The 23,900-nt window shown below is 41.0% G+C and overlaps 2 protein-coding genes across 9 annotated transcripts in view; one reads left to right on the plus strand and one right to left on the minus strand.

Moving 5' to 3' along the window:
- Positions 1-5,475: 5,475 nt before the first annotated feature.
- letm2 (leucine zipper-EF-hand containing transmembrane protein 2) lies at positions 5,476-14,528 on the minus strand. 2 transcript variants are annotated; one of them, XM_058412015.1, is made up of 11 exons: positions 14,482-14,528; positions 13,078-13,148; positions 11,343-11,757; positions 10,572-10,715; positions 10,259-10,399; positions 9,225-9,428; positions 9,026-9,145; positions 8,722-8,841; positions 7,720-7,812; positions 7,063-7,128; positions 5,476-6,662 (listed from the first exon to the last, which is right to left on the minus strand). In XM_058412015.1, the coding sequence occupies exons 1-11, from the start codon at positions 14,488-14,490 to the stop codon at positions 6,609-6,611; spliced, it is 1,437 nt and encodes a 478-aa protein (XP_058267998.1). In that variant the 5' UTR covers positions 14,491-14,528; the 3' UTR covers positions 5,476-6,608. The 2 variants fall into 2 exon arrangements, with proteins under 2 accessions (XP_058267998.1, XP_058267999.1); XM_058412016.1 differs by having other exon boundaries at positions 14,198-14,519.
- A 5,798-nt stretch (positions 14,529-20,326) lies between these two features.
- Positions 20,327-23,900, plus strand: part of nsd3 (nuclear receptor binding SET domain protein 3) — a 29,968-nt gene continuing 26,394 nt past the window's right edge. For 3 of the 7 annotated variants that reach the window (XM_058411506.1, XM_058411507.1, XM_058411505.1), the window contains exon 1: positions 20,329-20,586. The gene's annotated coding sequence lies outside the window, so the exon portion shown is untranslated. Of the gene's footprint in view, positions 20,587-23,900 lie in introns of all 7 variants that reach the window. The other 4 variants (XM_058411502.1, XM_058411503.1, XM_058411504.1 and 1 more) reach the window with 3 other exon arrangements.

Here is a 23,900-nt window from a genome sequence, read left to right on the forward strand (position 1 = left end):
TGTTGTTGTTAGGCTATGAGAATTGGAAGGATGGATGGCTGAAAGAAGCAGAAGTGAGAATTATAAGGATGGATGGAAAGTTGTTGTTGTTGTTGTTATATAAGTTGTTGCTGTTGTTGTTAGCTGAGAATCTGGATGGATGTTGTTGTTGTTATGTTGTTGTTGTTGTTGCTGCTGCTTGTTGTTGTTGTTGTTAAAGTGAGAACTAAAGGATGGATGGTGCCAGTTGTTGTTGTTAAGTTGTTGTTGTTGAAAGAAAGAAAGAAAAAGAAAGAAAGGAAAGAAGTGAGAATCTGCATTGACGGTTGGTTGTTGTTGTTGTTGTTGTTGTTGTTGTTGTTGTTGAAGCGAGAACGGATGGATGCAAGTGGTTGGTTGTTGTTGTTGTTGTTGTTGTTAGCCAGAACAGTTGATGGACGGTTGTTGCATGTTGTTGGTTGTTGTTGTTGTTGTTGTTGTTGTTGTTAGTTGTTGTTGTTGTTGTATGCGAGAAACTGCACGAGAACCAGCCGATTTGACGGTTGCTGTTGTTGTTGCTGTTGTTGTTGCGAAGAAAGAAAGAAGTGAGAATCTGAATGCCGATGGATTTGTTGTTGTTGTTGTTGTTAAGCACAAAAGAAAGAAAGAAGCTGAGAACTGGGGCCGATTGGACGGAAAGAAGGTTGTTGTTGTTGTTGTTGTTGTTGTTGTTGTTCGTTGTTGTTAGAGCAAGTGAGAACTGGAATGACGGGCGTTGTTGTTGTTGTTGTTGTTGTTGTTGTTGTTGTTGTTGTTGTTGAGCTGAGAATCTGACGGATGGATGGATGGATGGGACGGACGGATGGATGGATGGACGGGTTGTTGAATTGGTTGTTGGTTGTTGTTGTTGTTGCTTGTTGTTGCTGTTGTTGTTGTTGTTGTAGCTTGAGAATCTGGAAGGATTTGGATGGTGCTGTTGTTGTTGCTGTTGTTGTTGTTGCTTTGCTTGTTGAGCTGTACAGCTGAGAATCAGCTGATGGATGGAGTTACGGTTGCTGGTTGTTGTTGTTGTTGTTGTTGTTATTGTTGTTGTTATACGCAGAACTCGAAGACGATTGGACGGAAATACCGGTCATCATCGTCATTGTTGTTGTTCGCGTCATGTCATTGTCATCGTTGCTGTTGTTGTTGTTGAAATTGTTAGCGAGAACTAGCCGATTTGACCTGCCGCTGTCGTTTGTTGTTGTCATCATTGTTGTTGTTGCTGCTTGTTATTGCTCGTTTGCTTGTTGTTGTATGAACTGGGCCGATTTGGATTTGACGGACTGACCGACCTGACCTGGCACTCGACTTAAAATGAAAATGAACGAATGACCTTTGAAAATGACCATTTTGATCTCGGACTGACCGGACTGGAATGGCTAAATGACGGAAATGACCTCGACTCTGAAAATGACCTGACTCTGGACTTGGACGGATCTGACTCGGACGGACTAAACGACCTTGACTTGACCTGGACGGACGGACGCGCGAAAATGACTCGGAATGGACTCGACGGAATGACTCCGGACTTGGACGGACGGATTCGGAATGACGGACTGACGGATTTTGACGGAACTGACTTAATGGATCTGGACTTGACTTGACTGACTCAACATCGCATCTGATTTTGACCAAATGGACGGACGGACTAACGGTAATGACTGACGGACGGACGGACTGAGACGGAATGGATCGGACGGATCTGGACTGACGGATCGAAAATGGATCGGGACTGACTCGATCGACGGAAATGACTTGGAACATTTGACGGACGGACGGATCATCGGACGGATCGGACTCGACTAATGGACGGACGGAAAATGACGGACGGAATGGAATGGACGGACGGAAATGATCGATTTGGATCGGATTGATTTGATCGGAATGGATTTGGATTCGACGGAATGATTGAATGGACTCGGAATTTGAATGGACGGAATGGATTTGATTTAGACGGATTTGGACGCATTAAATGACGGACGGATTTGGATTTGACGGATTTGGACGGACGGACGGACGGGAATGGACGGACGGACGGATTTGGACGGACGGAATGGACGGTAATGAATGATTCGGAATGACGGACGGACGGACGGAATCATTGAATGGATCGAATGGAATGGACGGAACGGACTGGAATGGAAGGACGGACTCGAATGGAATGGACGGACGGAATGGAAGGACGGACGACGGACTTGGACGGAATGGACGGACGGATGGACGGACGGACGGACGGAATGGACGGACGGAAGGATCGACGGAATCCGACGGACGGACGGACGGATTCTGGAATGGATGGATGGATGGATGGATGGAATGGACACGCAATGGAATGGACGGAATGGAATGGAATGGACGGACTGGATGGATGGATGGATGGATGGATGGATGGATGGATAAATGGATGGATGGATGGATGGATGGATGGATGGATGGATGGAAGGATGGATGGATGGATGGATGGATGGATGGATGGATGGATGGAAGGATGGATGGATGGATGGATGGATGGATGGAAGGATGGATGGATGGATGGATGGATGGAAGGATGGATGGATGGATGGATGGATGGATGGATGGATGGATGGAAGGATGGATGGATGGATGGAAGGATGGATGGATGGATGGAAGGATGGATGGATGGATGGATGGATGGATGGAAGGATGGATGGATGGATGGATGGAAGGATGGATGGACATTGTTCTAGATAATAATCCGGTGCAGAAATTCTCCTTCATTATCACGAGCCCTCACCAACGGCCAAAGTGTTTACCAAGATATAAGTGGGATATCAGTGTGATTTAATTCCACAACACACTTCACTGAAAGTGATCCATTTACATTTCTGTCATTTGTCAGATGCCCTTATACAGAGAGATTTTTATCACATTTACACAACTGAGCATTTGAGGGTTAAGGGCCTTGCTCAGGGGCCCAACAGTGACAGATTGGTGGACCTGGGATTTAACCACATCCTCACATGCATTCATCCTGCCTCTGATAGATTTTATCCTATACCTCGCATCCCAGAGCTAGACGAGCGTTTGTGGTTAAAAAGTATACAATTTTTTATTTTTCTAAGAAAATGACCGATGCTTTGGCTAGCTGGGATTGTTTTGAAGCTGCATTTAAACTGCATTGTGGAAGGTCAAACTCAGGGGCACCACTATATGGAGAAAAATCCTGAAATGTTTTCCTCAAAAAACATCATTTCTTTACGACTGAAGAAAGACATGAACATCTTGTATGACGAGGGGGTGAGGAAACTATTTGTAGATTTTTGTTCTTCTCTTTTAATGCTTGAATAATTGTTTTAATGGGGTCAGTGATTTTGTTCCTCTTAACATTTTAAAGTTGTACCCTTTTTCAGGTTGCATTGTTGTCGATTTGATCGCTAAACACAATCCTGAATAATAATCCCCAATAATGATCGGCTTTTCTGTACAGAAATAAACCACACACAGAGCCTTAATGTTACACTGTTAAATGATGATTTATTTTCGCATCTGCATTTCAACACTTTTTACACCGTAGCCCACTTCCCCTTGATGGAAATCTGCATCGCGACCTGTGTATTAATCTGATAGTTGGCAGTCTGATAAGGTTATCAGACTCACAGGATGCATACTTCATGAGAGGAAGTTGACAAGGTGGTCAAAACATTAAAAAAAAAAACAGGGCAGGTCTTGAGCACCTTAAAATATTCCAGACACAGCGATATAACATGAAAAAGACTACTATGTGAAAGGCATGGAGTTTTAATCTGCACCAAATAAAAAGGCATGAAGGTCAAACTTTCAGGCATTAAAATGAAACCAGCGGTTATCGCCACGCCTTATCAAAAGTAGATCTGCTCATTATAATATTAGGCCACACCCACCAGATTCAGCTGACACGCTTTATTAAAACTTCGCAGTCATCTAGAAATGTGATAACGCACTCATCCTGGATCATACCATGTGTTACAGCAAATATCTAACCTCAAGCCATGAAAGCGCACACACACACACACACACACAGAGGTGTGTGTTACTGCACTGCATCACAAACGGGGCTCTGCATTTCTTTTAATAAACAAAACAAAAGACAAAAATCAGAAAGCTGTGTTTCCATCCTGTTTCATCTAAAGTGCCGTTAAACTTTATCACAACAGAGTACTGTACACGTTTCTCCAGTAACGGTAACAAGTCTTTCCTTAAAGCACCAATGAGGAACCAAAGACTGGTAACACCCACAATACAGGGTTTCACCATCATCTCCCCAGCTTCCCAATTTCATGCCAAGACAACGCCACAGTAAAGAGCATAAAGGCATGATCAGCCTGTTTTTGTCCACCAGTTTTATTCCAAATGCGGAATTAAACGCAATATATTTTCGCTAGCAGGAGAGCAGAATCCAGATCGCTCCCCAAATGTGGCTTAATTTGTTTCTCACTTATATCTATTCACCATATAACTACATTTGAGTCATTTTTCAACCTTCTTAAGAAAGTGTTAAATTCTCAGTTAACCAATTACAATTTCCTGGATCGTGTACACTCTATTACCTGAAATGCCCTACAAAGTGTTCTGTACAGTAAAAACAGTGAAGTAAGGGAGCGGTTTCAGATACAGCATTTAACTACACATCTGCAAATATTTATCTGGACGGGTAAAATGGTGAAAGATAAGATGCTTATAAATTCAAGGCCAAATCGAATCGTGTACAGGTTTTAAACCGTCCCTTTATAATGATGCTCCTAAAATGAATCGGTGCTGAGGGAACAGTAGTCGTTTTTCAGTTTAAGGGAAACCCTGAGGTTTGTCCCCTCCAGGTTGGAGGGGTGTTCCTACCTCAAATGGAGGAGTTTAAGTATCTCTGGGTTTTGTTTACAAGTGAGGGACGGATGGAGCGTGAGATTGACAGACGGATTGGTGCAGCGGCAACAGCAATGTGGTCTATGTACTGGTCTGTTGTGGTGAAGAAGGAGCTGAGCCGAAAGGCGACGCTCTCGATTTACCAGTCAATCTACGTTCCTACTCTTACTTATGGTCATGAGCTTTGGGTCATGACAAGATCCCGGATACAAGCGGCTGAAATGAGTTTCCTTCGTAAGGTTAGAAATTAGAAATAGGGTAAGGAGCTCTGTCACCCGGGAGGAGCTCGGAGTAGAGCCGCTGCTCCTTCACATTGAAAGGGGCCAGTTGAAGCGGCTTGGGAATCTGTTTCGGATGCCTCCTGGACATCTCCCAGGGGAGGTGTTCCGGGCATGCCCCACTAGGAAGAGATCCTGGGGAAACCCAGGACACGCTGGAGGAACTATGTCTCTCGGCTGACCTGGGAATGCCTTGGAATTCCCCTGGAAGAGTTGGAGGAAGTGGCTAGGGAGAGGGAAGTCTGGGCATCCCTGCTTAAGACTGCTGCCCCCGCGACGGGTCAATGATGATGATGATGGAAACCCTGACTGCAAAAAAGTCTGAGAACTCTAAAACGGATGATCGTTAATAATAGTTATTTATTTCGCAAATATTGCCCCACTTGTTTTCTTTTACAGAAATACTCCTACACCTACAACATAATTGTAAAATCCACGTTATTTAGTCACTATTGCAATGAACTCAATTATTTTTGTTTGTTTTTATTAATTAACATATATATATATATATATATTTAGAACCTAACAGTGTAGGTTATATTTTTGTTGTAGGTGTAGTAGAATTTTTATTATTATTATTTTTATTATTATTTGAGAACAAAGACTATAACCAGAGCGACATGACTCCACTAGATAACTGTCTGCTCAGTTAATCGGTCAATGCAACAAATGTATAAAGCTTTTTCAAACCTCAGGGGGGAAAAAAACAAAGAAACAAACAAATACACATTTACCATTTCCAGAAAACAATAAAAATTGCTACATTTCTTTCGGCAATACTCCTGATTAGGGCTTTAAAGTATCTACAAACTGTTTATATCTTTATGAATTCATTTCTATACTTCAGTTCAAATATAAACACTGACTGATCTTTACATAGTGAAAAAAGGCAGCTGCTTAAGTTTCTGTTACAAAAAACAATAAATCTTTTATGATCGCACTCGTACAAACACACAAATGGGTCTGGAAAGTCGAGTGCACGGATGAAAGCTGGGTTATTTCATCTTCCGGGTGCCTGAGGATTCCATACAACTCGAGTTAAGCCGACGTCGCGTCCGTAAAGGAAACGAAACGCGACCTGGCTGCGCTCGGGCACGCAAAATAAAAAATAAACAGCATGGCTGATTCTCAGCTGTATAGGTTAAATATGGCACAGTCACTTGTCCAACTGAGGAGCGCGTCTTCATAGCAATATCGCTATTTATAATGTGCGGGTAATACTTTACAATTTATTTACAAATGTACACAAAAAGAATGGATTCTATTTTGTTCGTAAACGAGGGGAAAAAAGAATGGCCACGGCACACTGGAGTAGGGCACGGACGCTCCAGAGTCTATCACTGAGATCCTGGAGTGTGTGTGTGTGTGGGTGTGTGTGTGGGTGTGAGAGAGCGACAGCAAGTGAGCATGTGCCCTCATGGTTGGCGTGGCTGATGTGGAAGAGTACAATGAGAATTTCCCAGACGAAGCCCGTCAAAGTCCGTTAGCGGTCATCTTGGATTTCTGCGCCATTTCTGCACCTTTAGCCTGATGAAGAGAAACAGAAACGAAGATAAGCTACGTAGCATAGAGACTGAGTGAGTAAGTAAGTGAGAGAGTATGAAATTAGCCATCATTAGTGGTGAGGAGTAGAACTGAAAGGCTACTGGTCATGTGACTAAAGCGGCTTTCTTGGAAATTTACCAGACACAAAGCAACAAGGGATGATAAATATAGCTTTGATTCTATTTCTGTCCTCCTCCAGCAGGTTAGAGCAGCTTTGCCCAGATCACAGAAAGTAGATCATGAGGATTTGGGGAGCAGTAAATGAGCTATAATCTGGGTAAGTATGTGGGCTGATACGGAAATCCTGATGCGTGGGGTCAAATTATATAACTCGGTCACTGTTTAACCAGTAATCTAAACGGACACACACGTGCACACTTACGTGGATTAACTGAGCCTCTGGCGATGGCATGTCCGAGTCACGTTGTTTTTCCGCCAACTCCTCCGCCTGGCGCAGGCAGAAAATGTGTTATGTGAACATAATGACAGCAAAATGCACAAAACACTGGATATGATTTCACATTTAATTACATTTAGCATCTGTGAGATCCTTATAAACCCTTACAGCCCGTATATACAGGGTCCTTCCACTGCCACACCAGTAAACACTACATCGTGCACCATTAAATCAAACCTTTTCCAGTGCAATTTACTACAAACATGCAGTGAGGAGCAGAAATTAGGTAAATGTTTACTATTTATTGCTTAACATGCACCAGTAGGTAGAAGGGCAGATCGATATGACAACATATCAATATCATGATACACAATACACTTTTACTTCTACTGCATCTCCCAAATGGTATTTTATTTGGCATGGTACCTTGTATTGTGTTTGCTGCTGTGTATTATTATGCTGTGGCCCTATGGTGTACAAGATATCCAAGATATTTCAGGAGTTGTCCTTCTGCTAAGCTACACTCCTTTGAGGAACACGTGTGAAGAAAATGTGTTTTCTCTTTACAATTACCATGCAATTAGGGGCCTATCTACACGAATCCAGTCACATAACACTGAAAACCCCACCACACTCACTGACCTTCCTGTCCTTGATGACGGGGGCAGAGTCCATCAGCATTTCCACAGAAGAGGAAAGGGTCTTTGCTGTAGATTCACTCTCAACAGGAGATTTCTATCACAGACACACAGACAGAGATGACATCAGATAACGCTCAGCTGAACTTGGAGACATCTTATCAGTCATGTGTGTGCGTACGTGCAAGCAAATGTGTGGCATTCCCAGTACAACAAAACAGTTTGACACTCAAAGATTAGAAGTAGACTAAATCTCAAAAAAGTTCCCTATATAGTGCACTATACACCGATCAGGCATAACATTATGAGATGCTGATCTCATTACACTGATGATCTCCTCATCATGGCACCTGTTAGTGGGTGGGATATATTAGGCAGCAAGTGAACATTTGGTCCTCAAAGTTGATGTGTTAGAAACAGGAAAAATGGGCAAGAGTAAGGATTGAGCAAGTTTGACAAGGGACAAATTGTGATGGCTAGACCACTGGATCAGAGCATCTCCAAAACTGCAGCTTTTGTGGGGTATTCCTTGTCTGCAGTGGTCAGTATCTATCAAAAATGGTCCAAGGAAGGTGAACATTGGTGAAAAGGACACGTTTTCTTTGTTTTTCCTCCTCTAACCAGAGGTCAGAAAATTCCGAGCTCTTGCCTTTAGTTGAATGCAGCATGGGATCTGCGGGTTACATCAGTGTAGATACTCGGCACCAGTTTATAAATATTTTACCCTGTCAGCTTTCAGGGGAATCAGATAAACCGTTATCTTCTACACCTGCTGTAAGAGATTAGAACTGAACCTCGAATGCCTTTAAATAAACAAAGCGACATGGGAGAGTGCACTCCTGTACTGTATGTATGGTCAAATTTTTTTCCTTTATTGCTTTAGGCATTCACTCTTCCTGCATCTTTGCTACAATCTTAAGGAGAAAAACAGACACCATCTTTCCCCGTCATTGATGCGTGTGTAAGCCATCAAAATCTTTTGCATGCTTTTTAAAATTTTATGTACCTCCAGTTTGGGCACAGGAGGAATTACGGGAGGTTTGGGTTTGAGGTCCGTCAGGTACATCGCTCTGGAAAGCAGCAGCAAAGATGGAGGAACGTTTTCTTTCAAGTGCAGATCCAGCCACTGAAACACAACACAGCATGATGTTAATGACCTAAACATTGAACATATCCTTATCCAAAAAACATTACAGAATTAAAAATACTCCTTTTTCATTCAGAAAACCACTAGATATTGTACTAAACATGTACTCCCGTTGCATACAATAATGGAAACACCTGTCTATCTCGTTACAGAGCTATTGTACCTGTTGGAGTTGTTCTCGTAGTTGATCTGTGGTGAGACCGAGAGATCTCATCCCCCGACTCCTACATGCAGCCTGAAGCTCTGCTACAGTCATCGCCGGAACGCCTTCCTTAGAAATCATCTATACACAGGGAGGGAAAGGGGAATAAAGAATTAAATAGCGCAGACATTTTATCAGCTACAGGCGCACAAGCACCAACCTCATCGTCAGATTTGATGGTCCGAAGCTGCATCATGAGCTGAAAGCGCAGAAGGTTGTTGGTGCCGATGGGCTGAAGCTCCAGCAGTTTACACAGAGCCACCAGCTGGGGGCGCTCCAAGTGCTCCAGCGTCAGCTCGTCCTCGAAAAGCTTGGAGAACTTCACGATGTCTTTCGTAGTGGGCTGCTCACCAGTGTGTCTCACCTGGACAGAGTGGGGCAGGATTTCTTTAAACACAGCCATAAATCATGTCTGGGATTAATATTAAAAACGTGTTTCATTTGCATTGTCCTGCTTCGACATCACTGTGCGTGATATTAGTTAATATAACTAAACACGTAATGACATTCATTACCAAAAGTACAGGATTCTGAACTGAAATATGTTGCACGATAACAAAACTAGAAGCGTCTATGGTGCAATGCTGACAATCTGACAGCCGGAATCTGATTACAGACCGTCCCGATTAGCCTCGTGTTCGTTTCACTACAGCATGAAGCGCTCTGAGATGAAAGCCTGTGTGAGGAAGTCAGACTAGCATGGGTTTAGATGAACACCACTGTGTTCATTAAATTATCCTCATGCACATCACAATCTTTGCAGGAAACATAGTAGATAAAATATTTCCACGTCGTTTCATGATCACACGGTATTTGTCGTATGTTTCTGTAGGCAAGAGTCTACGTACGATCACAGAAGGTTATTCCCATAACACCTAACAAATATTAATTCAACATTCCCTACTACTGTTTAGTAATAACCTCAAATATTATAGTGAGAATAATCTATAAGACGGGTGATGTCAGACTTGTGCATGTCCAATTTATCCTGCAGTGCACAATAATACACTGCATATATTACAATTTCACTTGTCACGCTCACATCAATCTGACATGCATTAAAATACTGAGAAACTGAACAGAAACCTCATCATCCTACTTCCTATCCTACCTAAAGCATAAAAATGTCAATTGACAGGAGGGGCCAAGAAAACAGAATCGTCTCGTTTTAATTTATGGCTCCGGTTCTCGTACCTGCTGCACGTAAGTGGAGAACTGCTGCGTCTCGTCTCCTCCCACCGCCGCTTTATTTCTACGGGCCATCTCGGCGATCGTCTCCTGAAGAAACTTCGCCAGCTCCAGTTTAGCCGCGAGTCCCTTCTTCTGCTTCTCCTCCTATAGTGACAATTAAAAGATTATAAACAACAAAACACTCATCCATTTTTCATCTAAATGCTCCAGCTTGAATCTTAAAGCAAGCATATACTTTCATTTAGAGAATACAGTGCTACATATGACACACTACTACAATTCAGTAGGAAGCTCCTCGGGTTTATTTAGTACTTGCCTTCTTGGACTCGGTCTCGAAAGTAGAGGGAAGCATTTCAGGGAAGAGCTTTAGGAAGACAGGAAGCAGGAACTCCATGAAGGGGACAATGATGAACACCATGAAAGGGACAAGACGGAACAAATCCGCACACGTCCTCATCAGCTGCAAAGGGAAGGGGGGGGGGGGGAGAAAACCGCTTAGCATTAGATGTTAAACAAAGCATGATGGGGTAATCAGAAACTGACTCCCTGGGACTTCATTTCCTAGCCTTTGTTATGTATGGTGCTTCCAAACAGGTCAGTTAAAGCTCTTCACCAGAGGTCACTGAAAGTTGGTAGACAATAGCTATGGTGATTCCCTTATACAGTCATCTGCATGGTGCAAGTCAGTGTTAAACCTGACACAGAGCTTTACAGGCAACATACCAAGAAGTGTTTATGTTTTGTTTCGTACTGGAGCTTGACTCTATCACTGACCAGTGAACAGATTACTTCACTAATCAGATCACTATAAAATGAAAATCAATAAAGGGCGTGGAAACTTTGTCTCTAGTCCTGTTGCTAGTCTGATGAATTAAATCATTTACTCAGACGCATGTGAACGGATTAGCAGAAATAGATGATTTACTAAACTTTTCATGCCCAGAAATGATGACTAAATTTTTTTCATCCTTCACCTAAGTGAGCTCCCTTCCCCCTAAATCGGTCCCTCGCTCCACCCTGCTCATGCCCCAGGGCTGCTCTCCATCACCGACAGCGTCTTTGCATGTGTAAATTGCCCTGAACGTACCCGCCTCCTCTCTCTGCGGGTGAGCTGTTGTCCGTGCAGCAGCCTCCACACCATCCGTCCGGCGGTCTTCGTATCGATTCCCAGCAGCCGGAAGCCGTGGTAGTAATGCTTCAGCTCGTCCAGCACTCTCTGACCGATCGATTTACGCGCCACGGCTTTGGTGGGCTCGGGAACGACGTCGGCCTTCACCTGTCCGCCTTCAGGAGTGTTCTTTACCTCCTGGAGCCAGGTGCAGGAGGAGTGAAGGGTCCGAGCGGGGATGAAGAAGGTCTGTGGGTTGGTGGTGCGGGAGATGTGAAGGTAGAGGGGTCTGGGAGCACTGAGGGACGAGAGATCCAATGTGGCGATGTGATAACGGAGAGAGGAAGAGGAGAGAGAGGAACAGCCATGTCGTTTGGAGAGCAAGTACGATCCTCTGAGAAAGACCAAAAAAACACAATGAGTTGACACAAAAACAATCAATTATAGCCTCTCTCTACAGTAAACATGCACCAATTATTAGTTGTAAAAAATTAGTCTGACAGTGCAAACAAGTTAACTTTTGTACTAAACTGTGTGATCTTTCCTGTTATTTAAAAGCCCAGCATGCTGGTATCTAATGAATACCTGCTAACATTAAAAAGTCTAGGGGATTCCCAACTGCAACAGTACACACAACACGAAACTGAAAGCGTCCGAATGTAAAAACAAACGAACACGCCATGACACTGTGCTACAGGAAAACAATAACCAGCATGTTTCATTACATTTCCATATTACTGTATTAAATGTCTAAATCTAAATAATTTGCCAGTAATTTGCCACTGACACACTTTGTCTAGAGCACACGATACGTAATCAGAGGCTTTTTAGGACAAAAACACATTATCGTTTTTGATCCAATGTGCAACATACAGCGCTCATTATCTATGTTTATCATCTGGTGTATTTCTGAGCTGTAATTATACTCAACTTTGGGATAAAGTTTTTGTTTTTCAAAATGAAACATATACCAAATAAAACACTTTCATACCAAAGTGTGTTTGTTTATTTATGTGTTTATTTATGCGTTTGTTTATTTTCAGTCTTACAGAGCGACACAGCGGTATCCTTAATATTTTTAGATACACAAAGATTCCTTTAATATTCTTCTCTTATTAGGAATAGCTATAACATCGTATTAGTCTTATTAGTATTATTTAGTTCATTTGTTTACTGGTAGTAGACGCAAATTGCTTTAAAAGCTGGCGTAGAGGGACTCATAAGTAACTAGCAAGACTATCCAGAGGAACTTGCATCCTCATTCACGCTAGGTCATGGACTTTAAGTAGGTTGAACAAGCCAATCGTTCTGGTAGCTCAGAAATGATGTGCAGCCTCGAAGCACCTACATGGCCACGAAACACTGATATGTGCTTACAAACCAAATAAGCAGCAAATCTCATCACTGCCCTGCTTAATCATTCACGAATCTTTCTTGATGACCATACTGCAATTAGCCTAACTGATACAGCCTGAACGAACACAAACAAACAATTTCCTTTGTTCCCTTTTAAATTGCTTTTACACTCGAGTTTGAGAAGGGAGTTGGAATCTGAGCGGTAAGGAAATAAGGTTGCAAAAAGAAATAAAAAGCACACTAATGTGTTTTTATTTCTGATTTCAGTGTAGCTAGGTCACAGCTGGTTACAGGTCCAAAGCAGCAATTAATCAGCAAAATTAATCACGTCTCTGAAAAACTCTGAACATCGTCTCACCTTGATCTCGTGACTGCGAGCAGCACCTGAGAGCTGAACATGGCCATGCTGAAATCAAACCGCACAATGCCCTGCGAAAACAAAGAAAGAAAGAATCTGAGACAAACGTGTCAAGTCCACGAGAGGCTAGTGATGGAAAAAAGAAATCCAGGGTAATAAATCAGCTCTTTGGCATCCTGGAGCAGCTCTCAGCTTTTCGTGAACAATAACACACTGTGATGATGTGTCGCAATGTCACACGATACCAAATAGGTCCATGGGCACGTTTGTGTGCCTGTGTGTGTTTGTGTGTGTGTGAGATTGCTGCCTGCTAAGTTTATAACACACTCACATAGCTTGAGGCCAAACATGTCTGCTATTTGATTAGTCTTAAATACGAGTAAAAGTCGGTAGGAGAAATTAATAACAGGATTAGCTAGTCTATAGTGTTAAGCCTTTTCTGATACATTTCTGAACAATAAGGTGCACACGGCATCAGCTGTATTGTTATGACGACATAATACGGTTTTCACGATCAATTACGTCACAACACTGTTTTCAGAAATAAGCAGTACGTACTTCTAAAATCGTGTTATTCACAATGACAAGCATCTGGTTGGATGATTTGCTGCCAATCCTTTTGTGTGTTAAATCTGTTTTGTATGTTTTCTGCTGACGCGACGTGATAACACTGAATAATTTCGACACATGAAGATGACTCGTAAATAAAAAAAGAGAGTCATTTGAGGAATCGGTTCCCTGTTCCTTACATACAGTGCACGACATAATCGCTTCAACAGCCGACATACAGCACTATTTTTATTCTTATAACTTATCTGAGACAACGAAACTGAAAATATTCAGCGCACATTTCCTATATTTACAAAAAAACAACGTTTCGGTTCAACAAGCAACACTGATTCGTGATAAGGAGACGAATCCCAATTGGATATAACGCACACTAAATAGTGTACACGAAGGCATTACTTTTCCCCTATAAGTAGTGCACCTATGTAGGGAGTACATACGGATTAGAGATTCAGCCCAGCGTCCAAACATGCGCCGACGTTATTTGCGTGTATATACAGCCAGCGCTGACTAGAGATAAAAGTGAAAAATGAGAAAGAAGGAGAATAAATACCTGTTTGAAACTTTGAGTGTCCTAAAAAAATAAATTAGACGGAAACCATTTGACTCGGCTGAAAGGAAAATGGAGTTTGGCTGTAAGCGATAACGTTACGAGGGTCAAATTTCTTCTTTGGTGTCCACGGTCCAGTGGCATAAACTATTCTTCTAAAAAGGATATGAGCCATTCACGATCAAGCAGTTATTCTTCAAAAGTTACTTCAGTCGAATATTTTGTTAAATACAACGGTGATGTTAAATTGACCGGCTGTAGCTATCTGGAAGAGCTAGGCCGCTTACCCTTCTCATCCTCTCTCTACTGAACTGACGGCAGCAGCTGGGTTCCCCGGATGAAAGAGAAAAGCTGAGTGTCGATTGGCCAATAGGCTATCAGGAGGTTTTGACGTCAGCAGAAAGGAAGCCGTTTGATTGACAGGAGAACAGCCAATAGGATTATGTGACACGTGATGATTGACCAATAAGGTTTCTTAGATCTGAACATGCGATACCAGGATAACTAAGGAAGCGTTCTGGACTCGAGTGCCTGATCTCAGATCAGCTCCGGGGCCATTTTTTGAGTAGAAAACGCTGGAGGAAACTGTTCAGGGATCTGATGTTAAATACTCATGTGTCGTATTTCAGCTTTGTTGAAAATGGTGCTTGCGGTCACTTTACGCAGACGGCGGTGTTGTGTGTGGTTGCCCGGAGCAACAGAACACACACACACACACACACACACACACTTGTTGACTCACCTTTTCAGTACTAACTTACTTATTCATGTTAACTTACTAACATGAATGGGAAAATCTAATCTAAGTAAATAAAACGTTAATCTAAATTCCCAGTTTTTTTACATGATGTTCCTTATTCTTAAGCCATGCTCTCAGCGATAGCACAGATTAGGTCGGAAAATAGCAAAGGCCATATTAGCAAGGGCTATACGTCAACACGTCCGCCATATTGGAGAGGGCCAGAGTCAGCATAGGTCTGTGGAAATCTCTCCACTGTAATGCACTTTATTTTAATTTTGATGGAAATTAAAAGGAAGCATTGAATAACAGGTAAATCTGTTGTATCGTGTATCCAAATGTTTTCTGGTTGATTTTTTTTGTTTGATTTTTTTAATCTTATCTTATATTTAGTCAAACAAAGCAACAGACTTCCTTAAAAACCTTTTAAAACCTTTTAAAACCAGACTTTCATTCAAGAATATTACTGTTATTATTATTATTATTATTATTATTATTATTATTATTATTATTATTATTATTATTATTATTAATGAATACAAATAAGTCTCCATTTTTTTGAGAATTGCAAAGAGTTCTTTGAGAATGATTTTGTCAGATAATAATTCAGTTAATAATTCAGTTCTTATTATCTAGTGTTGTTTAAGTAGGAAATTTGAATAATTGTGTGCAGTGATAGCTGTTTGTAATATCAGACGAGAGGACTAAAATCTATTACTGGTTTAATAGATTGAATGAAACTTTTCTGTTGATGAGTGCATTATTTCACAAGGTGTTAATCGGATGATTTGAGGCAAAGTATTACAGGCACACACTTAAAAACTGATTTGTAAGCCTTTTGTTAAGCTAAAAAAAAAAAGAAAATCTCACAAAAACATTTCTGTCATCTGTGCTTCTCTGTAATTTGCACGTTGATTAGACAACGTGTGCTTAGACTATCTACTTTTAGTTTTTCCTTTGAAGGCATCTTGAGAAAAGAGCTCAATGCAAATCAAATCTATAGGTTGGGTCACTCTGTGTAATCACCTGACATGTCTGTTGGCTGATAAGCGCGATCCAGACAGGATTCATTCCCCATGGGGTAATTTTCCATTTTCCAGGTGGTATTATTTCTGTTCCGTTCAGCCATGTTGATGTTTTTTCTCAGGCCTCTTATGAGAAAATTACAGGACGAACTGTTTTTTTCACCAAACTCAGCGATCATCTGATCATCTGAGTCCCACCAGGACGTCTGTGATTTTCTAAATTCAGGTGAGAAAACAGAACCCAGATTGTCTTATAGCTAAGTAGTCGCCTCAAAAAATATTGGAATATTGGAAAGAACAAGAAGAAGGGTTGGATAAAATATAAACACAATGATGGGCAGCCATATTCAGTCAATTGTAGCTGATACGAAACACTTCCTGAGTCATGAAGCAAAGAATGAATGCTTCTCATGTACTTTGTAATGATTGTTTTATTCTTGCTGAAACTTTGGTGCATCCCAAACTGAAATAAGAGTCAGTGTCTTGAGCATGATCATATAACCACATGAGGTTGTGGAATCTATAACCTGATAGAAAGTCTGTCCTGCTGTGATTACTGTTCCAATGACACTATGTGTAGCCCTGAAGAGCTGTGTGAAGAGTTTAATACAGATGCCCCGAATAATCTGCCTGAATGTACAGTCTGGGCTTGAACCAAATCAGCCCTAGCCTCACTTCTTGCTTCTTCATACCATACTTGTATATATTAGAACTATACGTATATTAGTGTTTATAGTGTTTCATCCAACCCTTGCTTAATTTCTGAGTTAACTGCTTAATTATAAGACAATCTTGGTTCTGTTTTCTTACTTAAAACACCAGCCACATCAGATAATCCTCACCAGCATCAGGCAGAGCAGAGAAACTCTGATATGTACAGTACACAGCTTTGAGCTAATAGTTATGGATCACATTGCTCTAGAATTAGCGACACACACACGCCTGTAAAACACGTGCTTGCTGTTGCATGTGCTGATATTTTAAGCGGTCACTTAAATAATGCTCATGCACTTGACAGTATGCGGTATTTCCACCGGCTGTATGACTGGACTTCATGTATGCTGCACATGTTAACGCAAATCATTCAACACTGGCTGTCTTCAAAGACTGAAGACCTACCTCTACACACTGAGCACTTAAATGAGCACTAATTAAAATACTCTCTCTTTTTTGTAGCCCATAGCATCAGGATCTGGGTTGTTATTGTTTTTTCGCAATTTTCTCTTCACTTTGTTCACCAGCCATTTCCCATCCATCTGTCAAACTGCTGCCCATGCACCATCCACCCTCCGTGTGCTCACGGATGATTGGCTAGTGTTGCTGTGATTGACATTATAAGATTATTCAGTCCCTCAAAATGTACATGCTGGACACTTTTATTTCCTTTGCTTCTGGGCATGCATGGATCTGGATTTTGTGCTCGGCCCCTTAGTTCCAATAAAAGGAACTCTTAATGCTTCAGCTACATACCAAGACATTTTGGACAATTTCATCCTCCCAAATTTGTTGGAACAGTTTGGGGATGACCCCTTCCTGTTCCAACATGACAAAGAAAGTTCCATAAAGACATGTATGAGTTTGGTGTGGAGAAACTTGACTGGCCTGCACTGAGTCCTGACCTCAACCCGATAGAACACCTCTGGGATGAATTAGAGGGGAGACTTTGAGCCAGACCATCTAGTCCAACATCGGTGGCTGACCTCACAAATGCCCTTCTAGAGGAATGGTCAAAAATTCCCATGAACACACTCTGAAACCTTGTGGAAAGCCTTCCCAGAAGAGTTGAAGCTGTTATAGCTGCAAAGGGCGGAGCCAACTCCATATTACATTCATGTGCATGTAAAAGCAGACGTCCCAAAACTTTTGGCAATTTAGTGTACATGTGTCATCAGTTTTCGTTATAGTTTGCACCCCCTTGCCTAAAGTGTGTAATGACTTAAAACATTCACTGAAGGGTGAGAGGGTTTTTATTTTGTCTGTCTTGTGTTGACCATTATGTGTCTCTGACATGCTACTAATAAAACTAATTAAACTAATAAACTAATAAAAGTTTTTTATTGGTTTGTTTATTACGTTTGTTTTTGTTTATGTAAAAACATAAAAGGATACTCTAATGATGACCATTACATGACTCACACATAATACCAATAATAAGAATTTACAAAAATAAGGGTAGCAAGTTCAAACAAGCAAGTAGTCAGAAATCGAGAAAAAAGTCAAAAACACTGATCAGGCATAACATTATGACCACCTGCCTAATATTGTGTTGGTCCCCCTTTGACCCATCATGCACTGTGTAATCTGACACCTTTCTATCAGAACCAGCATTAACTTCTTCAACAATTTGAGCAACAGTAGCTCGTCTGTTGGATCGGATCACACAGGCCAGCCTTCAGTCCCCACGTGAACCAACCATAATCCTGTCACCGGTTCACCACTGATCCTTCCTTGGACCACTTTTGATAGATACTGACCACTGCAGACGGGGAACACCCCACAAGAGCTGCAGTTTTGGAGATGCTCTGATCCAGTGGTCTAGCCATTACAATTTGGCCCTTCGTCAAACTCGCTCAAATCCTTACGCTTGTCCATTTTTCCTGCTTCTAACACATCGACTTTAAGGACAAAATGTTCACTTGCTGCCTAATATATCCCCCCCACTAACAGGTGAGGCATAATGTTATGCCTGATGAGTGTATTCAGTAAATAACATCAGTTTGAATTAAATGATCTATCAATAAATAATTAAGAGCACTTATTTACTTATTGAGAGATAAAAGCATGTTGTTTGTATTAGATGGAAAACCCTGCATGCTGTTACACCATATATAGTGGCTTTGAGATAGAAATGATGGAAGAAATTCAATAATTATAGATTAATGTAATTGACATTAAAATCTAATCCATGAAAAGAAATCTTTAGAAAGAAAGAAAATTTTATTGGACTATCTTTCAGTGGTGAGTGTACTCTGTGACTGCAGTAAATTATAATTATATAATAACCCAATTACAGCCTGATATGTTATGTTATGATACTGTGTTTCTCATTGAATGCGTTAACGTGAGCTACGTGTAGCATCTATCAGGGAAAGATTACAAAAACTACATGTCCCATCATGCATTTCACTCCACGTAGCACAGCCAATCAGGAAGATTTCCCTTTCGCGCTAAACAGTGTTGCCAGATAATGCAAAATTGTTATTTTTATTATTATTATTATTATTATTATTATTATTATTATTGAGAAATTCTTGTCAAATACTGGCACTTAATTTATGTGATACTCAAAATTCTACTTAACAGAGAATGCATGTGCGTTTTACTTGTTTGATCTTTATTTATTTTGTAATTCTCTCCAAGGTACACGTGCATTCCAGGGTGATTAGATTTCAATTCAATCTCAATAATTCAATAATTTACTTAGGCATCCGTGACTGATACGTTCATGATTAATCAACGCTATCTGATCAAACCAATCTGGCAACCAGGCGTGATCAGCTAATAAAGATAATAATTAGTGCGGTCCGAAAATATCACCTAGATGATCGAGAACAATCTGGCAACCTCGACAAACTCTATTTCTGATCAATCTAGTGACCAAATTGGCCAACTCTGTCCAAGTCCAAGTGATAAGGGTTTTTTGTTTTTTATCATTCACGTTAACCTGGACAACTTTATACTGCTGATCAAGTCTGATCAATCCGATTTGACAGCAATAATCAGGTAAATTAAACTGATTGATCAGGGTTAGTAGATCGGACTCATCAAGTTGCCAGATTGATCAGGTTGAATGCAACACTAGATGGGGTGTGAACAGTTCAAACTTTATATTTGTAATCATTTTGATTAAATTGTTTATAATCATCACCATCATCTGGCAAATTTGAAAAAAGTAATCAGATCAATTAGAATATTATTTTTATTTTTATTTTAATCATCTGGAATCCATGATTCGACAGATCCTGACGAAACAAATCTGGCAACGTTTGATCGAACAGAACATATGTCCTTGCATGTATGTTAACACCTTTGGAATGACACGCAGGCTTGGTCCAATCTGACAGCCACGACCAGGTAAACGGAACGGATTAATCAGGGTTGATTGATTAAACTGATCAGGTTGCCAGATTAGCCTGATCGAATTGGACTGAGCAAGACAGCTGGATTGGTTCAACCAGAGCTGCAAGATTTTTAGACGAGTCATTTGATGCTTTTGCGACACAGAACAATATACGTATATTTGTTAAAATTATTGTAATATCAATCGAACCTGGATTGAGTAATCTGTTTAATCAACTCTGCAGGATTTTTTTTAGCCATTTGATTTGATCTGTCAATCCTGTTTTTGTACCAATCTGGCAACCGGGCCGCTTCGAGCAGAGGGGCTTTTGTTGCATCCAGAGGGAGAGAGCGAGCAAAGGCTTGAATCAAATCTATGGGAGTCCAATCTGCCCTGATCTGCACTAAAACATCGGGCCTCTCCCGATCAAGCCTCGCCTGAGCGGGAGCTCCGTGTCTCTGCAAGCTGCTCTGGCTCAACTCCTTTGTTTAGATCGCTTTAGATTTATGATCTCTGCACCCGGAATCAGATTATTTGCTGTATTTGTTTAGAATGGGAAACGCTGAAGGTACCGACATTTTTTTTTTTATTCTGCTGTTGTTTTGCCTCGTTGTTTGCTCGCATGGCGTCAAAATCAACCCCTGCATGCTTTGCGCTGGTTTTTCGGGCGAATTAATAATAATAAAAAAAAAGACCGCACTATGTCGGGGTTTCCCTCCCTTTTATTATTATCATTATTCCGTATTAATATAGCGGCCACTTGTCGGAAAGGTTACAAATGTAAACGGGCCAGTTCGATTTAAAGGGCAGCCATGTTGGCTGCTAGGTTTTCGCATACATGTTATCATATGCGCTTTTATAGCAAAGCGCATATGATAAAAAGACAAAAACAAATGAAGCACTTAACACATCCCTTGTCCATGACTGACTTGACTTCAGGGTGGAAAAAAAAAAAATATGGATTAGATCCGATTAATATCTTTTATTTTTTTCTTTACCCCCCTATCACGGCGAGAGGTGCATTTTTGTTAAGCACCAGCGCGAGCCAACATGCTATCATCATATCATCGCAAAACGTGGAGATTAAATCGTTTTCTAGTCAACATTTTGACCTGCTGTCGCTTTGTAAACCGTGTGCCAAAAATAATAATAATAATAATAATATTTCTGGGTTCTGTTTTTTTTAATTAATAATAATAATAATATTCATGTAAGGAAGCAAAAATGTGCATCAGGCTAACCTTGTTAGCCTTGACAGCCAACAGTGTTTGGATTAAGTTAGCAGCTCGAAGAGCGTTCAGATTCAGCCTTTTAGTTATATATCAGTTAATTTGTCACAACTTCTTTTGGTGTATTGAAGTGCAAAAGTTTCCAAGAATTACATTGTAGTCCCAGTGTTTGAGGAGGTGTTACAACTCCGTGTCGTCTCAGCTCATTTGTTTACCTCAGAGTCTTTAACCATCACTCGTTTTCCTTCTTAGTTACTTGTCACTTTCTGGCACCAGATAACCAAACCAGTCCTCCAAAATGTTAAACTGCTTTGCAAAGATGTCTCGACACGCTTTATGAAATAAAAGCTCTACAAACAGTTTCATTCAGACACCGTCCCAAAGCACCAAATGCAGCTCTGCAATGAGGTCTAACGTGAGCTGTGCATCTCTCTCATCACATCTTCGTGCATCTCTCTAGCTGGTATTTAAACTGTACATAATGATCACCTTGAAACCTGAAAAGCGTAGAAGTATGGTAAGAGACGGATGATTGTCCCAAACAGGAAAGTGTTGATGTGATTGGGGAGGTTTAATCAACGGCGTGTGCTGTAACGGTGGACATACATACAGGACCGCAGATGGACGTGTATGTTTATGGATGGACGAATCCAGTTTTGCTTGAATTGAATAGAAGAATGTTAATATTTGAAGCAGGAACCTGAATGCATGAAGAACGGTGTAAACCGCATGCATAAATCTCACACAAGTCAAAAATATGTATATATACACAGAGAAAGAAAAGTTTTTTTTTTGTTTTTGTCACATGTACTTTACTGCACAAAGTCTATCTTCGCATGTCCCAGCCTTGGGGGGTTGGGGTCAGAGTGTAGGGTCAGCCATGATGCAGTGCCCCTGGAGCAGAGGGGGTTAGGGTTGAGCCTTGCTCAAGGGCCCAACGATGGCAGCTTGGTGGTGATCCTGATCATCCGGTCATCGACCCAGAGCCTTAACCACTTGAGCTACCACCAGTACTTATTTTGCTCCTGGAGCAATACCCTGATATATATATATATATATATATATATATATATATATATATAAATTTTTTTTTTTTACCTTTAATATGTATGTTTCAACCAGAAATGTGCATGTAGCATGACTTTTGTTTTAGATTTCAGATGTAATTGAACTGTAATTATTCTTTAAGAGAAAAATCTTACAATAGTTACAATACATCCTAAATGTATAGCAGGCGTATACTTGAGTCTACATGAAAAGTCGTCGGTTCGAATCCCAGGTCCATCAAGGTGCCACTGCTGGGCCCCTGAGCAAGGCGCTTAACCTTCAGTTGTATAAAATGAGATAAATTGTAAGTCGCTCTGGATAAGAGTGTCTGCCAAATCCCAGAAATGTAAACAGTACAACTGTACTTTTTCTGAGAGATATACCATCTGAGTCACTTTTTCTGTTCAGTTTTATCATTAGAGGTTGGAAATCTGTAGACAGAAACAGTTGTGATGTTCAATTTAGGCACAATTTAGACCATTTTTTGCACTTCTCTAAAAACGGGGTAGTCCTCAGGACTGTCCTCTGTCCGCTGCAGTCTCCCGAAAGGGCCAAGCGAGAACCCCTCGTGTTCTTAAATTGCTGATGAAATGTTTGTGGAGGCCAAGCTGGCTTTTTCAGGATGGTGACCAGGGCTCAATGGTTTAAACTTTTGATTGGAATGTCATGAGTTCATATCCCATCACTGCCCAGCTGGGGCTAGTGCAAGGCCCATAACCCTTTAACTGCTTTATACTGTTTTATAAATGAGATGCATGGAATTGGCTCTGGATAAGAGCATCTGCCAAATGTCAGAAAATGTAGATCTGTCATTTCCTTCTCGTTCGAAATTTTTGAAAGGAAATTCCCCATCCACCGCCTTTAAGATACTAGATAGTCAATTGTCTGTGCTGAGTTCCATTCAACTCTGAAAGAAGAAATATATCTAAACACCTTGTACCGAAAATGTAATCACTGGTAACTCTTTGTCTCTGGGAAATTTGAAGCTATCTGATTGCCTCTTGAATGTTGAAACCGTGTCTTTGCTTAGTGTCCTAAACAAGCCTAGCTTTTTAACATTGAACCAGAGCGCTTTGGGATTCTATAATAACCTCAGCACCTTTTCAGCTGTTTATCAATGAGCAATTGTCAGTCATGACAGTTTGCTTTGTACAGCTGCAAAACAAACACCAGTTTCATGAAACCTAACATGAAATTATTATAAATCTCTGAACGTTGCTGTTTTGATTTTTTTTTTTTTCTATGGCAAATTGGGAAGTAGGAACTCCCCAGGTCTTGCACTGCTTCGAATGCAGCCGTAGCTCAAGATAAATGTCAGAGCAGGTTGTTCGTCCAGCAGGTTTCCTCCATTCTCAGGTCGTATGGACTGTACTGGACACGCTGCTGTCGATATGCAAATGAATAATATCATTGTGTTCTACCAGACGTTTCGGATCGATCTCATCAGTTCGTTAGCGCGTCCTGGACCTGGCTGTGTTCGGGTGAAATCTGTACGACAGCACTCCATAACAAGGATGTCTCATTTACAGACTATGTACAGATGCATGCAGTCGCTCCATTTCAGAAAAATACCCACAGGGAACCCTTTGAAGAAAAGACGCTCGGA

Source organism: Hemibagrus wyckioides, linkage group LG16 (assembly GCF_019097595.1).
Source record: "Hemibagrus wyckioides isolate EC202008001 linkage group LG16, SWU_Hwy_1.0, whole genome shotgun sequence".
NCBI classification, from domain to species: Eukaryota; Metazoa; Chordata; class Actinopteri; order Siluriformes; family Bagridae; genus Hemibagrus; species Hemibagrus wyckioides.